This window comes from Exophiala aquamarina, assembly GCF_000709125.1.
Source record: "Exophiala aquamarina CBS 119918 chromosome Unknown aczIA-supercont1.6, whole genome shotgun sequence".
NCBI classification, from domain to species: Eukaryota; Fungi; Ascomycota; class Eurotiomycetes; order Chaetothyriales; family Herpotrichiellaceae; genus Exophiala; species Exophiala aquamarina.
Window position 1 is genome coordinate 527,583 of NW_013550582.1, and position 16,273 is coordinate 543,855.

Consider the following 16,273-nt stretch of genomic DNA (forward strand, 5'->3'; position numbering starts at 1 on the left):
TGTCTGGCTCGCCATCCTCTGCTGCAAGGAAATCTTCCTTTAGATAAGACCAGTGCTTGCCATACCAAGGGCTTGGTATGATATCTTGGGACTGCATAACCGAGTAATCGCACATCGCAAGCCGTGTCACCTCAGACCAGGAATCCATCGCCCCGGCCATGATGGTAAGAGCTAACCAGGGCAGAGTCGACCATCCTTGACTCCCTGCTCGGAGAGCTATCTTTTCGTCATGGTGATCGGCCATTAAATCGAATGGCCCGCCCTTGTTCGCTATTTCTCTCTCTGACGTTTCCTTTGAACCTGTCTGGCGTGAATTGCTGCTAATATCCTTCACCATGGCGAGCACCGGCAATGACCACTTCTATGGAGAGAAGGGGATGCCCGCGCACATGATGGATGAGACCCCCTTGTCTCGAGGTGTCCGTACACATTCTCACGACGATGAAGAAGCTGTTCGACGAGGCTCTCGCAAAGCTTCCGTCGTCGCTTCTCTCAAAGCCAGTTACGGGATTGCCAAGGATGAACCATATGTGGAGAGTATAAGAGGAGGATACGATCATACTCACCGAAAGCTCAAGCCCAGGCACATCCAGCTCATTGGTATTGGGGGAACCATTGGTACTGCTCTATATGTCCAAATTGGACGTGGTCTCCTGAATGGCGGTCCTGGGAGCTTGTTTTTGGCATTTACGATTTGGTAGGTTTTCTGCTTCTGTTTTCCACGAGTCCCATTTCCTGCGATTTTGCGAATGCCCGAAATCGAAGCGTTGAACGAGGCTCGGTCATCGCCATAGTCCTGGACTTGTGCAACCGGTCCAAGATGCAAATCTTATCCTTTCCCCAAATGCAGCATCCTATGCCGTGGTTTATCAGGCTGACCGCTCACTAGGTGTACCTTCATCCTCTGTGTCACGAACTGCATGGCTGAAATGGTTACATATCTCCCTATATCCTCGCCATTCATTCGTTTCGCTGGTCGCTACGTCGATGAAGCCTTTGGTGTCGCCGCGGGCTATAATTTCTTCGTCTTCGAAGCTATGCTGGTACCATTCGAGATTGTGGCTTGCAACGTTATCATCCATTTCTGGAGCGATGTCGTTCCGGCGGGTGGCATAATTGCGATCTGCATTGTTTCATATGCCGTGATCAATATGTTCGCTGTGAAATGGTACGGAGAATCTGAGTTCTGGTTGGCTTTGGGTAAAATGCTACTCATCATCGGCTTGATCATCTACACTTTTATCGCTATGCTTGGAGGAAACCCTTTGCACGATCGATTCGGCTTTCGGTATTGGCAAAACCCTGGATCATTCACCGAACTATGGTATGAAGGTTCGACAGGCCGGTTTGTGGGCTTCTTGCAATGTCTCATTCAGGCCTCATTCACGATTGCTGGCCCCGATTACGTCTCAATGGCAGCAGGTGAGGCTGAAAATCCGCGCAAAGTCCTCCCTAGGGCCTATAAAGCCGTCTTTTACCGCCTCACCGCCTTCTTCGTCCTCGGATCTCTATGCGTAGGAATTCTCGTACCTTACGACGATCCTGAATTGACTGCAGCCTTCGAGACTGGCCAACCTGGCGCTGCAGCATCTCCTTACGTCGTGTCGATGAATCGTCTTCGCATCAAAGTGCTACCTCATATTGTCAATGCAATGGTGCTTGGAAGCGCTTTTTCTGCTGGTAACAGCTATATGTACTGCGCCAGCCGCAGTCTGTTTGGACTTGCGCTTGAAGGCAAGGCCCCTCAGATTTTCAAACGCTGCACAAAGAATGGTGTACCCGTCTACTGTGTGGCGCTTGTCCTGCTTCTTAGTTTATTGAGCTTTTTGCAAGTCAGCAACGACTCGGCCGTCGTACTTGGCTGGTTTGTTAACTTGGTAAGATTGGCCACGGGGGGCTCCCATCAGAGATATACACATCGTGTTGCTAACAATTTCCAGGTGACTGCGTCCCAGCTTATCAACTTCTCTGTGATGTCATATACATACATCAAGTTCAAAAGGGCTCTTGAGGCGCAAGGAATTGACCGTAACACACTGCCTTACAGAGCCTGGTGGCAGCCATATTCGGCTTGGTACGCCCTGGTTGGGACTTTTATCATGACCTTTGTGGGAGGGTATTCAGTCTTCCTTCCCGGCTTCTGGGATGTCCCGACGTTCCTCTTCAGCTACACCATGATAGGTGTATTCCCGATTTTATTCTTCGGTTGGAAATTCTACAAGAAGACAAAGTGGCTAAAGCCTGAAGAGGTCGACCTCAACAAGGACATGGATGAGTTGGAGGAGTACGAGCGAAACTACGTGCCGAGACAGCCTAGGTGAGTTGGGAGACCTCATTTGAGAGCGAGGAGCCAACATACTGACCCTTTGTTTCCAGGAATGCCTTCATGAAGTACTTCGACAAAGTCTTCAGCTAGACCATCCCTTCGCAGCTCCACCCTCTTGCTCGACCCCCGACACAGATCTCCCGGCACGCGAGAGCACATGTTTAGGAAAGCCGGAGGTATCAGACAGCTGGACCAACGAAGGTGAGATGAGGTAGACAGTATGATTTTCGTGCCACGTCAAATGGTTCAAGTTGTGAGACTGGGCCGAATGCAGCAAGACATAACATGAACATGAGGCGCAGTGACCTTGGCCCGAACGCGCATACATGATGCATCAAAAACTCCGGGGAGAGGGTGATATGTAACCTCAAACGGCATGGAAACCGAAAGGGAACAGTCCCCCAACGTGAATCCCCCAAAGCAGCACACTAGTTATAGTCTGCCTGTTTCTTCACTCCTTCCCTCCTTCTCACAATCGTGCGTGACTGTGCTCGCACCTCATCTCGCGCACCTCCTCTGACGCGACTCGACGCGACTCGACTAGACCGTGAACCTCAGCTCCTCATTCCTCCCAGTGAGTTCTGTCCTCGATCTACGAGGCACTGGCATACCCTATACTATTACCCGTAATCGAGAATAAAGCCGCGGCCAAAATTAACAACCCGGTAGCCTTAACAAATATGCACACGAACGCCCTCCCATCTGTCCAGCATAGTATACGCTCCTCCGGTGCCTGGATAACTGAACTCCTCGCAGTCACGGTAGCTTAGGTTTTTTGAACCGTGTACAGGTAGGTAGATATATTGCTTTGATCAGTGCTTAAGTACTACTCCCTCGCTGGCAAGTGCATTTGGCCGCTGCAGAAGAACGAAGGATATATTGTATGCCGCCTTTATCTACCTCCTAGACTAGTTTTTTCCTTGTCGAGCTTCTTTCTTGTCGATGGGATGGGATCTCGTGTTTGCCCTAGAAGTAATGGTAAAGAGGTGGGTAGATCGAATAATCGTTCACATGATTCATCCATTCCTAGGGGCAGTTTTCAAACGGAGCGGTGAAAAGTCAATTAGAAATTAATTTATCCACTAATGGGATTATATATATACATATATATGCATGGTCTGGGAGATCCACCAGATACTCTGTAGGATTCGTGTCCTCCGATCATCTTTCATGAACGCCCTGTGATTCCAGTCCTTCTCACGTTATGTCGCTCGCTCGCGGAGGGGCTCTGCTCCATTATCCATACATGTGTCCAGTTTGGGTCGCTGAGTGAAATTAATCAAACCCCGCCCGTCGCTGGTCGTGTCCATAGATCAGGTTTTGGGAATTTTACATCCTTTCCATAATGCTCGACGAAGCAGCCAGCGAGTGGTAATGGTCGTGGTTGCTTTTGACGCCGTTTCCCGGACGTCATCGAATAATCATGCTCCTGCGTGGAGAGTATGACTGTTGCGTCAGAGTGGGACCTGTGTCGATCCACGATCACCTGGCTTGCGGAAGAGACGTGCTCTCGATGGAGGTCTGGGTTCCCGCTCGATGAAGGCAGGCTAGTTCTCCTGTGTCGTTGCGTATGGAAAGGAACGATCACGAGCAGTGTTCCGCGCGATAGTATGAAACGTTGTCTCAGACTGTCCTGTTTCTCATTTCAGGTGCACTCCTAGGTGCGAGATAACTCCGGCCTGGATGAGTGGCAAAGTTGCGACGAGAGAAATTGAAGCCTCAGTTGGGCTTTTCCGGGTCCAGTGTGTTTGAGCTACGATCGCTAATGGATCTCAGCGTATTGATGGAGACATTCAATTGCAATGAGAAATGGCAGCCGTTGGTTCAATGATGTTGGATCCGCTCAAGAAGATCGAGAGTCTGACGGTCGAGGGAGTCGGTAAAACTACTCTCAGCGCTGAATGGTAAGCCTCTGGTTGTTTAGAAACATATGCAGAAGCTGGTCGGCTGGCGTTCGGCCAGACGTGTAAAATATACGGTCTCTGAGATCGGATTCGAATCGGTGTCCTCTCAATCATCATCGTGCATTGCTTCACTCTTCCGTCTGCCACCGAGCCAAGCTCCCGGAGGTGGTTGGAGCATGCCGTCAACCTCGACAATGATCTGCTCTCGTCTTTGCTCGGCCTTGATTCGTTCTTCCTGCTCTTTTTCGGACTCTTTTCGCCCATTCGCCTCTGCGGCGGCGGCATAATTACCAGCCCCTCCTCTTCCTGGGTGAGCAGAGTATGCATTCGACGGACTGGGTGGCCGTACTGTGCCCAGCGTGACTGGTAAACTGGGGCTGCGTTTCGCCTGGGCGATGTCGTTACTCGAGAGGTAGTTGCCGGCTCCGCCACGTCCCGCGTACAGATACTGTGCAGAGCTCTGCCGCATCTTGAGAGCTTCCTGTGTATCGATATGCTCGAGTTTGGCGGCAGCTTTTCGTCTCTCGCTTAGAGAGGACACCTGGGGCACAGGAGTCTTCTGAGCTTCTAGATCGCTCACCGACTGCGACTTTGCGAGGTCGGATGCCTGCCAGGTGAAATTTCCAGCTCCACCTCGGCCGGTTCGTACATACGGCCCATAGGCGGATGAGTTTGAGACCGAAGACATGGGGCTGTGGGATGGGGAGTTGGTGTAGGTGGTAGGTTCGGAGAAGGTATCCTCATCGGGATGGCTGTTCACGGGCGAGACGGAGGATGCGTAGGAGTCCAGAAGCCATGCGGCCCAAGACTGCGTCGAGGCCATTCTTGGTGAGTGGCCACCAATCGATCAGTTGATTGAATCTCGTTCAAAATCCTCTGCTTTTGTGCTTGTGTAAGGTTGTTTTTGCTGGATGGGCGCTGACTGGTCGAGCGGATAAGACTCTTTTCGTTTACGACTGGTGGTGACGCAGTCCAAGCTGGTCAAGGTGGCACCCTTGCGAATCCTTTTCCGGCATGCAAGTCTGCTGTCTGCCTGTAGTAATGCGAGATCTGGAGTACGCTGCGGGGGGGGATAACGCAATCGAACCTTCAACAGAAGCCAAGAACCCTTGGTCTTGTGGAAGTCAGAACGACTATCTGCAACGTTACAAGTTGTAAGAGTCGAGAAGCAGAGAGAAAAAAAAGGGAGGCTGAAGCCGTTAACTGATGTTCACAGCTAATTAACCACGGGAGGAGGACGTACTCGCCAGTAGTAGTGCTAATCCCTTACAAGGCACTACGGATAGGCTTAAGTTAGGACTGATCAATCACGTTGGGCTTTGGACGTTGGGTGATTGCCGGTCCGTGGCGCCGGACAAGCAGGGAGGCGTTTGACGGCAGATTGCGGTGGTTCATCATTGGGGGGCATGAGGGCAAAGAGGGGGGGGAGGACATGGACCTGGAACGTGGATCTTCTTCGCAAACATGACTTGGTAAGAGCATTGAAGCGAAATAACAAAAATGGAAACATTGCATGGCAAGTACCTACCTAGTGCAAATAATACTACTAGGTAGTCATGGCGATATTGTATTGCTTTGTGGCCTGTGCAAAAAGTCCGGCCGCCAGATCCAATCCAATTGACCGGGTCCCCATATGGACCTCGTTACCATGGATGATGGAGCTCTCAATTGCTAGCTATCGGACATATTCTTCCAATGGTTCCCCCAAATGATCAATTAGAGCTTGATCGAGCTTGTCAGGTCGCCAGGCACCCCCTAAGCTTAGATCTCCATTCGTGACCTAAGCTCAATCTGGACGGTATAGGCGGACTTTAGTGATCACGGTGAGATATAAATATCGACGCAGGAATGTTAGACTGACTGGTCTGACCAGTCTGACCTGTTGACCTTCCCAGAGCCAGGGCCGAATGGGCGTCGATCAGGCTGCAGACATGGGCCTGATCGTCTGGCGCCGGCATGTCTGATGTGCTAGAATCGACCTACGCACTCGGACAGGATAATCCGATCGTTCGCCTGGAGTTTTATAGACAGACTCTTCGCGACCTATAGAAGAGCACATCTGTCATAGTTGGCAGATACAGACTCTTGATGTCGTCTAATACATAGTTGAAGCTAAGATATGCACCGTGTCTGCTGACTGTGTACACAGTAGCACAGGAATTCGGAGTCGCACAGATGTACTCCGTACCAAGCCGATTCTCCCATAAGATCCCTCCCTCTTCGGTCTGAAGGACCGAGGAGGGTTCAACTTCTGCGCCGATGCGCTAGCTCTATTGCTAGAGAGTCGCGTAGTCCATGGCTCTGATAAGACTATTCCACCTTGGGCCCATATCAAGAACTGGTACGGAGTAGAGAGCTCCTCACGGGTGGAGGACATTCCATCTTACAGCTAGCCAGCCAGCCATCAAAAATCGGGCGTCAAGGAATGAATAGCTTGTTCTTTGCCATGCACCAAACCATGCACCTTTCAGCCCGGCTTTTCGCGACAAACATGGGTGCTATCCTGGAAGCTGGATGCGGCAGGTGGGATGTCCCGACCATGATAATTGAGCTTTAGCCCCAGATAGCAGAGATAACTGCGGAGATCAAGGTGTTCGCATTCCACGTTTCCCCCCAGCGTTTCGCCCTCCGATTTTCGGTATATGCATTGCCTGAACCATCTTCATATATGGATGTCGACTACACGAGCATCAGCCTCTTCGGGGCTTGTTGCCTCTGTGGGCAATAGAGTTACCTCTCTCGCCCTGTGTCTACTTCTCACAGCAGTATCAATGCGGGAGACCGAGGTAGCTGACTCTGCTGCCTTACCCCGCCGTTTAGTTCCATCCGCACAACGGGACTGATATGCAGAGTTGGCGCGCTCCGGGGTTATCTCCAGAAACCGACAAGGGTCCAAAACCACTTCAAGAGGAACCCACCTGATACTAGTCGGCAGGACGGACGATTGAGTACAATTGAGTACTCCGTAGCTAAGCTCGACGTAGACGATGAACAACATGGATGAGCCAAAGCTACCATGCCTCGCGGGAGCCCCGAGGTACTTGTGTCTTCGTGTTTAAATTTTGCTTTGACCCCGAATTATATATATAAAATAATGGGTTTTGGTTGTCGACGATCACTATGGCGCGAAGTGCCCCACGGATGATCGGAATCGACCACGATTGATCGACGGCAAGATGCCCGGCTTGGGCATGACTCGTTTAGATGGCATGCCACAGGTGCCAAACAACTTGACTAATGAGTTTTGACTCCCGGATAAATCCAGCGTCTGGGAGGTGCGGAATCTTCGGTTTGTTGACAATCGCTTAACCTGGTATTGTACATACCCATAGGTGGCATTTAATTTGGCAACGGCGCCCCGTGCTCTCGTCCCGCCTCTTGAACGAGTACCCGTACAGGATGCGATGACGACAAAATGTGCATCCGCTGTCCAGTGACAATGCTGACTAGTACCACAGAACGAACCGAGGGCACGGGACCTATGCCACAGCTTGGACAAGCCTACATTACCCCCACAAGGATTGAGGCCATGACGGCATTGCAGAAGTTGATGCGTGATTTTGTGGCCTCGAGACGCAATCATGCGACCTCGCAAGTGCTTGGAAGGTGCTCCATGACTTGTTCAGGGTCGCTTCTCGCCCCTGCTGCAGCTATTCAGATGCGGTTTGGTGCAGCTGATGGCGCTATGTACAACTGGCCCCCTTTGAATTCGTGTTGACTGACTGGTTCGACGGCTTGCGTGCGTGCTAGATGCTCCACACTCACTCCCTTCTGGTCTGGCTGCACCTAGGCAGGCGCTCGCGCGGTCAGGCTGGATGTGTCCCCTCTTCTGGAGAAGGCACTCGTCGTCCAATAGCTTGGAAACCGCCAATCAGGCGCTACAGGGTGGCCAATTGCACGCATTCATCGCCCACAGTGAGACGGCCACCTCTTATCATGATTCGTAAGTTACTTCCGTGCTGTTGACGCCCATCATTCCCTACTTGGACGACCCAGTCCGAGCTGCTCGTACGGAGCAAGTACTTGTGGTAGTAGTGCAACGCTACCCCTCGTCGGGTGCAAGGAGCTTTGTGGGTGCGAACTGCCACAATGTATTATTATTATTTTTGTTTCCCAAGGGCTGGCACCGGTACCAGCTTAATCGGCAGTGCCCAGTTCCCCATTTGTTTGGCCTTGCTCGTACAGTCGGCTGAACATGACCCAGAGACCCGGGAGGCCCGTTCTTGTGCCCGTGCGTCTTTGAAACGCGATGCTTGAACCTTAGTCGTAGGCCTGGGTAATTCTTCCGGATCATGGGGAAAATGGAAGGAGACTGCGCCGAGATGCTGAAATCGGAGTGGCCAAAAGTCGAAGCCCGATTCGTGTTTGGCTCAGGCTCATGCTCAGGCTTACTGCCGACAGGAGCTAGATGTGGAGGCAAGGATGGGGTGGAGGAGAGGGTTGGACTGAAGCATGACTTGATGGGGCCTCGAACCAGAAAATTTTTAGTCAGGTTCTTCTTCACCCCTAGCCAGGAACGGAACGAGTGTGAGCGTGTGGTGCGGCTGCCCTGGGTTGCCTGACCCATGGTCAATGGCCCATGCTCATCCACGGAACCTGGGACCAAGGACGATAGAGCATGAGGCCTGCAGGACCCACGCCATAAACCACGAGAAACGCGAACACTCCAGAACCAGACCAAGAGCTTGCCCATGCCCATGCATGACAGCTTCTTTTATTTTTTTGCCGTCCCGGGCCATGCATCGAACAAAGCAAGCCATCATCTCACATCCCCATCGTGACATGGCCCCCTCGTAGGAAGAACCTGGTCTTCCCGCGGCCTGCCTGTCTAGGTTGGGTTTGGGCTGATCAATGACTCCATGGCCTTAGCTGGTGCAATAGTGAATCCAGGTTATGGTGATCCTCAGACAACGGCAACTGCTCTTTTTATTTCCTTTGCCATTTCGGTCTTGTCGCGGTACGAGGCCTGCGCTGAGGATGGGGCAAGGACTCAAGGAGGGAGCGGACAAATTTCTTTTGCCGCCCGTGCTGCTGAAACAGCTACCAGTGGACGCGCACCGAGGCCTCGAACTTGGGCTGGGGAACTTTGGCATTAATTTCCTGGAACCGACACATGAATCCAGGCACGGTTAACCCCGCAGCAAACCAACTCAGGACGGCCTAGCAGTGGTGGGAAGGGGCGTTAGTCCGCGGTACCTAGGCCAGTTAGCCTGTGTATCAGCCAAAAGGTCAGAGATGCAAAGCCAAAAATGATAGTTAGAATGTTCGGTAGACTTAGAGTCTAGCACGCAAGACGGAATCGGGCGATCAGCAGGCTCGAGCACCGCCGAGGGTTAGGTGGTGTTTGGTCTCGGCCTCTCCAACGGAGTACACTACGAGCTACTCGTACGGAGTTTGTACCCCAAGCTACCGAGTCCTCTTACCTTTATGCCTAAGCTAAGCCTTCCCAGTCAGCACTGCGCCTACGATACCGTTAACTCTACAGCCACACTATGACTTATCCAGGTGTGCAGGTCTCCAACAAGACCTAAACTATCCGCAGTTGCCCCCAATCCACATGACTTCCAGCAACTTAATTCCACCGATCCCACGGAACAGGCCTCAACTAAAGTGATTGACCAACATCCGCCCACGTCCTGAGTTTGCCAGTGCCACGCCCAACGCTCGGGTCAGGTCAGGTCAGGATCACGGCCACAGCCACGGTCACACTTTTGGCCCATGTCTCCTTCTTTTCAATCCACCTGCGACACACTCCTACTGCTCACTACTTTCTACGTACCACTGACACTTTTTATTCTTGCTCCCCATCATTGCTGCCTTACTTTGCATTTCTAATCCAGTTCCTCGCACCCACCCTCCTGTCGTCTCGTCGTCGACAACCTCCTATTCTTTTCACTTGCGGCGCAAACCTCATCGACGTCTTTCCTTCCCTGTCTCGATCTGCAGCCACCCGCGTGTGCCCCCTCGCTGCCCTTGTCACTCGATCGAACTTAGGAATTCCCCCACCAGAACCACACACTCACACACACCCGCACCCACCACACAATCACCACCACACATTGTTCCCTGCTGTCTCCTGACGACTCTCAAGTCTCAAGACTCTGTCTGGTTTTGAACTCGAGGGTCGTCTTATACCAGTCTCTGCCTTCAACATGGCCTCGTCCAAAGTGAGTCAATTCACTTGTCCCTTGCTCAACTGAATGTCCGTGCTGACTTGATTTCTAAACAAAGGAACAACCGACTTCCCGCCCTGTCTCGGGCAGTTTCTCAAAGCATACTCCTGGGGCTTCGAGACAACACTCTCATTCCATTTCCCTCGCTGCTACCAATACTTCCCACCGTGTCAACCGCAGAAAGAGCGTCAACTCCGCCGCCTCCTCCACTGCACAAGCCGCTATCGTGGCCGCGTTGAGAGAACAGGGAGACGCGTCGACGATCCCTCCGCACAGCCATCGCAGGAGCATGGGCTCCAAAAGAAACACCGAATCTCTCTCCATGAGTAGTAGACCCAGCATGCACTCCTACTTCAACGGTTCAGCCACCTCTCCCTCGGCTCAGGACAATGAGGCCCTGGAAGACAATTCATACGACGAGGACGCTCCCCCTTCTTCCAAGTCCATCAGCACCAAGGCTCGAAACCGCAGAGCGAGTGAGGGGTCATACCTGATCAAGGGCGAAGGGAAAAAGCCCTCCTCGGACCTGCGTTGTGATACCTGCGGAAAGGGCTACAAACACAGCAGCTGCTTGACCAAACATCTGTATGAACACACTGACTAAGTTGGCCTTTTCTGCTGTCCGTGAGCTAATGCTAGTAGATGGGAACACGATCCTGCGTGGGCCATCACCTCCAAACTCCTCATTTCGAAGCATCAGCAAGTCCAGCTTCTGGAGGCTGCCTCAGTCTTGTGCACCATGACCTCTGATAATTTGACGCCCGGCCAATCCGAAAACGAATCCTCTCCCGTCGACCCGAGCGACGCTTCTTCTGGCTCGCCAGGATTGTCATCCTCAGAGATGCATGATGGAGTTAGCTCGGTCGAGACAACCCCCCCTCCCATGAGCGAAGGTGCATACCCCGTTCCTTCCTCCAAACGCTTCAGCACCAGCAGCAATGGCTTCTCGCGTTCCTACCGATCGGTCCAGTCGAGCTCATATGCCGAGAGTGTTCTTTCTCCAGGGCTACCCCCTCACAGACTTTCCGGGGTTGATTTCCGACCTACCACCTCGGGTACCGACGATGGCACTCTCGCTGCCGCCACAGCTGGTCTCAGTTTCAATAGCGGCACGCCTCGCACCAAGCCAGTCTATCTCAGTTCAGATGTACCACCTGTACCACCATTGCCACAACAATATCAGTCATTCAATAGCAAGTCTTCCGACAGTACATTGACCAACGTATATAATCCCTTATTGCAGCTGCATCCCACCACCCTGACTCAGAACCTGTCGGATGAAAGAAACTACAGGGACTCTGGGGAAGCGAAAGATATTCACATGGACGATGAAGAAATGTTTCGTATGGAGGAATAAGCAAAAACATCAGCAACACATCTTTCGACCATATCAATTTTTATCACTCCTTTACACCACCATTTACCTACCTTCTTTCTTTGGGCAGACTTTGGGCGTTTTCAGGACTGTATGTATTTGATTATTGCAAGAAAAGGAAAACCAGGTCCATGCTCCGCAGACAGATCCTCAAAGCACCGATGAGTTGACTGAATGATGCAGTTGACGAGGTTAAAGCGAGTGGGACTGTCAGTTTTCTGAGCGTAGAGCGGATCCATATCTGATAACGAAGCATTTGGGGATTGAGCCAAGCCATCGTCGAACTCCCGAGTATAGCTGGTTGCATGGTATTCTTGGACTGGTAGCTGGCATTTCATTAATAGCTCATCAAGTTCTGGCTTTTTGACAGCTGGGACTGGTTACGAATCTTGGAACATGACCAGGCACAAGACGTTTCGCGCTATGGACGACCTTAAACGAACAGAGATCTAGTCGAAATGAATTCTTTTTGAGTCATCGTCTAAAAGGGTGTGAGCGTGGCGCCTTGAAATTTTTCCTACTTTCTACTCTTCCCCACCACCCGTGATCTACACGATCTACACATGTGGTGGGATTGACATATCAACAGTCGATCACTCGGCCTTGTGCAGGAATATTCTGAGCGTGCGGGACTGGTGCACCCACGCGCCAGAGCCCCGGCTGCCAATCACCTTGGCTAAAATCAAGACGAAACTAGAATCTTTACCCCCCGTATGAAGATCGATCCGCAAACGTGTTTACTCGGTCTAATCCCCAAAAGTCTATCGCGCTTGTCACTGAGATCACAGCTCGAACAACCCCCTTCATTTCATTTTCCATCACCGTGTGAGGTTCAAGCTTGATTTGCGCATAACAACCCTTCTCAGAAGTAATTCATTCCACAGATATGTTTTAGTCTCTCAATCTCAAGGTAAGGCGAGGTTCACTCACGCCTGTCCCGTGATCTGTAAGTTCCAGCCTGCCTGCCGACCCCGTGAATCTTGTCGTGCTAATACTCCTCCGTAGTTCTCTGGCAGAGTACACAGACCGAAACGCTTCAAATATTTAGCAGTGACGATGATCATTTTACAGTAGGCCAGGCAGAAGGATATGACAAGGGTTTTGACTTTTTGGAGCTCGCAGACCGAGGTATTTCAGCCTCGTCTCGATACGATGTGGCGCTTTTGAGTTGTGTTAAGGCTCAGTGGTGCGCGTGATTGGATATAAACACAATTTCCAGGCAGACCATCCGAGCCCTAGTCCACTCCTACGACTGGTACATAGGCGTGCGTGTCTCGACAGCAGGACGGAGCAGTATCTCTTGTCTCTATCTCGCTCTCTGTCCACTTCGTTCCCCCAACAACCAGAACATTATCCCCTAACCTACTGATCTCCCCTCAGTATCTACATACCCTATTCTACATACAGTCCCAGAACGAATAAGATAAGGCGAATAAGACGATGCCGCTCAAAGCCAAAGAGCTGACCGCTCACCCAGCATACCAGAAACTGGAATGGGATCTGCCACCGGCGAGGAAAGGGAGGTCAGAAGTCGCTAAGGGGAGGACCGGTGGCCCCTTCAAATTGAATTGGGAGGTCCATGGCGGGGGGAACACTAAGTTGGTGGTGAGTCCAATTTCCAAACTTGAATCGTTGCCTTTTTATGATCTCTGCTCTACATTTTGTATCCATCTGGGATGGGGTGGGAAGCAACGCCAGTGTGGAAACCATAGTGTCTGAAAAATTGGAGACGAATTGTTTTGTTACTGAGAGGCAGTATGCTGCTGAGGCTTCCTGCACGCCCACGTTGAGTTGAAAAGCGTAGCAGACGCAAGCACGCACGTTGCAGGTCGCTTCTCATGCCAGTCTTCCTTTCGTCTTCATCCATCTCTACACTCCATACCGAGATATATTCCTCCATCTATCTAACCACCCCTGTGCACATGTGACAGTGGATAATGGGGCTGGGAGCGTACCGAACCGCGTGGAAACGACAGACGAAATACTTTGGGCACGATCACTCCAAGACGTACTCGTCACTCGTCTTCGACAACCGCGGCATGGGCCTCAGTGACAAGCCTACATGTAGGTACTCAACGTCCGAGATGGCTAAGGACGTCGTGGACCTTCTGAGTAAAATTGGCTGGATTGAGACCTCTTCGGCGTCGACATCACCGAAACCACGCGACCTGCACGTCGTCGGCGTGAGCATGGGCGGGATGATCGCGCAGGAACTGGCCCTTCTGATCCCACACTCAATCGCAAGCCTGATCCTCGTATCGACCTTCTCTCGCATGGTTCGAACAATCCCATTCGTGGAGAATCTGCGGCAGCGGATCAACATGTTCGTGCCGCGCGACATCGACATGCAACTGCATGAGATCGCGCATCGCCTGTTTTCCTCCGAATTCCTCGCCCTCCCAGACACAGAGAACTCCGGCTCAGATCCGACGCTCAACTACCCGACGAACTGGGACCGTTTCGCCGCCAACGAGCTCAGCAAGCGCACTGACAAAGAGGGCTTTACCCGCAAGGGCTTCATGCTGCAGGCCATTGCGGCGGGCTGGCACCTTAAGACGAAAGAGCAGTTGTTGGAGATTAAGGAGAAAGTCGGTGCGGAGCGGATCGCGGTCTTGCATGGGACGATCGATCGGATGATTACTTTCAAGCATTTCGAGATTATCAAGGAGGAGATGGGTGAGGGGCCGACGTACAAGGTCTGGGATGGTAAGGGCCACGTCTTGATGTGGGAGGAGCACGAGGAGTTTAATACTTTTGTAAAGGAGTTTGTCGATCGTCACAGTTGATTAGGGGGGAATGGACAGGACGGTTGTCGTGCTATCCATGATCTAGATCGGTGCATTTTGGCTTTCAGGACCTTCGCACTTGGGTTTATGTAACAGGCGAATCGTATCACTGGACCGAGATAAACGGTGGTGGTTGTTTTTGTTTTGCGACATTAGACCAGTTGCATAGATGACATGAGCAAACGGGAGACATATCAAGGGCATTCAACTCTTCAGCTTTGTCAGTACGACAGCTGCCAGTGTTGCGATTGAAGTGCCTTCAAGAATCAACACTCGATGTCTGGGTAAAGTGTGTCAGTTCGACCATCGACCGTCCTTGTTCAACTTGCGACCCCTTTTACAGGGTCAGATCAACATGGGCACATAGACCGATCTATTCAACGAGGCGAGCGACCGTGAGAAGGATAGTCAGATGGTTTGAATCATTCGTTAAAGGTGTGGGATCGTCTTTTTGTACATCTTATTTCCCATGCAAATCTGTTGCACATCCGAGTGGAGATATGTTTGTACAAATATAAATGTCTCTCTCTCTCTTCTCTTCATATCGCTTCTCCATGGTCATCTCTCGACACGCTGGAGGAGTGGACTTGCTCGTCTAATCTATGCCTCGATCCAGAGTGGTTTCCCCGGGAAGGAAAAAAAGGGTGTCCCTAACGCCGCGCTATGCTCCCGGTAGAAAAAATGACAAGAAAATGTTGCATCTCCAATGCAAAAGACTCGCCCCGTTTCCAAATCAGCTCATTCATGAACGCAATCAACCATTCTTCTCCAGAAACTCCTTCGCCTCGTTGATTTTACTGGCGAGGTACGGGCTCCCGCCTCGATCGGGGTGGTTGACGAGCATCAGCCCTCTGTGGTTTTTCCGGATCTTCTCTTTCGAGAGTGTGCGTTCGCTCAGGTCGAGGATCAAGCTGGCTTCTCGGCGGTTCATCTTCGGTTCGAAACCGCCCTTGTAGAAGGGTCGGCCGAGCGCGTTGAGCCCGTTCGGGTTGCGGTATCGTCGGAATGCGACTAGGCCTGCTCGTCCCTGTTTTCGAGAAGGAATGCGTCTGTGGTTAGTTGGAAATTTTCTTGGAGGTGAGAGATGGGGGGGAAGGTTTGGTTTTATGGATGCTTGCTTGCTTGCTTTGGAAGGTTAAGGGCAAAGGAAAAGACGTACGAAGAAAGCCGCGGCTGCGATGCCTACGCCAATTGCGACGGTTGATGCCATTCTGCTTGACAATGTGAAGTGTGTCGACGAGAGATCCTTTTTATCTGAATCGCGACGAGTGTATGAGATGGCGAGTCTGCGAAGACCGAGTAACGTTCGTTTGTGTAGCTTATATGAATGATTGGTCTTTTCTGAGAAGTCGGCTCTTGTTTCTCGCTCTTTTGGTTCCGCGCAAGAAGAATAATCGGGTCGTCGGCTGGCTTTCCTGATCAGGCGAAGCCGAAGGGTCGCAAATTCTTGGCGGGAATTTTCAAGAACCTCAAAAGATTCTTGTGCAAATCAGGCGGCGCCAACGTTGTATCGACAACGACCCATAATCACAAAGGTCACTCCGCCAGTACCACTTCGCACTCGATAGCAATCATTGCGAGTCGAGGACAGACAGCCTGAACTTGTGTCTGTTCCACTACACAGCGACTTCCAGACGTTGCAGCCCCGAAGAATATCTGTGACCGCCGGCGCAGCGGAGCAGCAGCAGCAGCTATGAGGTGAGATTCTC

General features: G+C 51.6%; 5 protein-coding genes across 5 annotated transcripts; 3 read left to right on the forward strand and 2 right to left on the reverse strand.

Annotated features, from left to right (window-relative positions):
• Positions 1 to 335: 335 nt before the first annotated feature.
• On the forward strand, positions 336 to 2,321 carry A1O9_07588 (uncharacterized protein; the record flags this gene model as incomplete). The annotated part of the gene is made up of 3 exons (XM_013403144.1): positions 336 to 697; positions 890 to 1,877; positions 1,941 to 2,321. The coding sequence occupies 3 exons, from the start codon at positions 336 to 338 to the stop codon at positions 2,319 to 2,321; spliced, it is 1,731 nt and encodes a 576-aa protein (XP_013258598.1).
• Positions 2,322 to 4,336: 2,015 nt separating this feature from the next.
• On the reverse strand, positions 4,337 to 5,053 carry A1O9_07589 (uncharacterized protein; the record flags this gene model as incomplete). Its single annotated transcript, XM_013403145.1, has 1 exon — positions 4,337 to 5,053. One exon carries the CDS (start codon positions 5,051 to 5,053, stop codon positions 4,337 to 4,339), a length of 717 nt encoding a protein of 238 aa, XP_013258599.1.
• Positions 5,054 to 10,725: 5,672 nt separating this feature from the next.
• Positions 10,726 to 11,760, forward strand: A1O9_07590 (uncharacterized protein; the record flags this gene model as incomplete). Its single annotated transcript, XM_013403146.1, has 2 exons — positions 10,726 to 10,988; positions 11,046 to 11,760. The coding sequence occupies 2 exons, from the start codon at positions 10,726 to 10,728 to the stop codon at positions 11,758 to 11,760; spliced, it is 978 nt and encodes a 325-aa protein (XP_013258600.1).
• Positions 11,761 to 13,218: 1,458 nt separating this feature from the next.
• Positions 13,219 to 14,564, forward strand: A1O9_07591 (uncharacterized protein; the record flags this gene model as incomplete). The annotated part of the gene is made up of 2 exons (XM_013403147.1): positions 13,219 to 13,383; positions 13,710 to 14,564. The coding sequence occupies 2 exons, from the start codon at positions 13,219 to 13,221 to the stop codon at positions 14,562 to 14,564; spliced, it is 1,020 nt and encodes a 339-aa protein (XP_013258601.1).
• A 754-nt stretch (positions 14,565 to 15,318) lies between these two features.
• A1O9_07592 (DnaJ like subfamily C member 19) lies at positions 15,319 to 15,774 on the reverse strand (the record flags this gene model as incomplete). Its single annotated transcript, XM_013403148.1, has 2 exons — positions 15,319 to 15,591; positions 15,724 to 15,774. 2 exons carry the CDS (start codon positions 15,772 to 15,774, stop codon positions 15,319 to 15,321), a joined length of 324 nt encoding a protein of 107 aa, XP_013258602.1.
• Between the last annotated feature and the right edge of the window lie 499 nt (positions 15,775 to 16,273).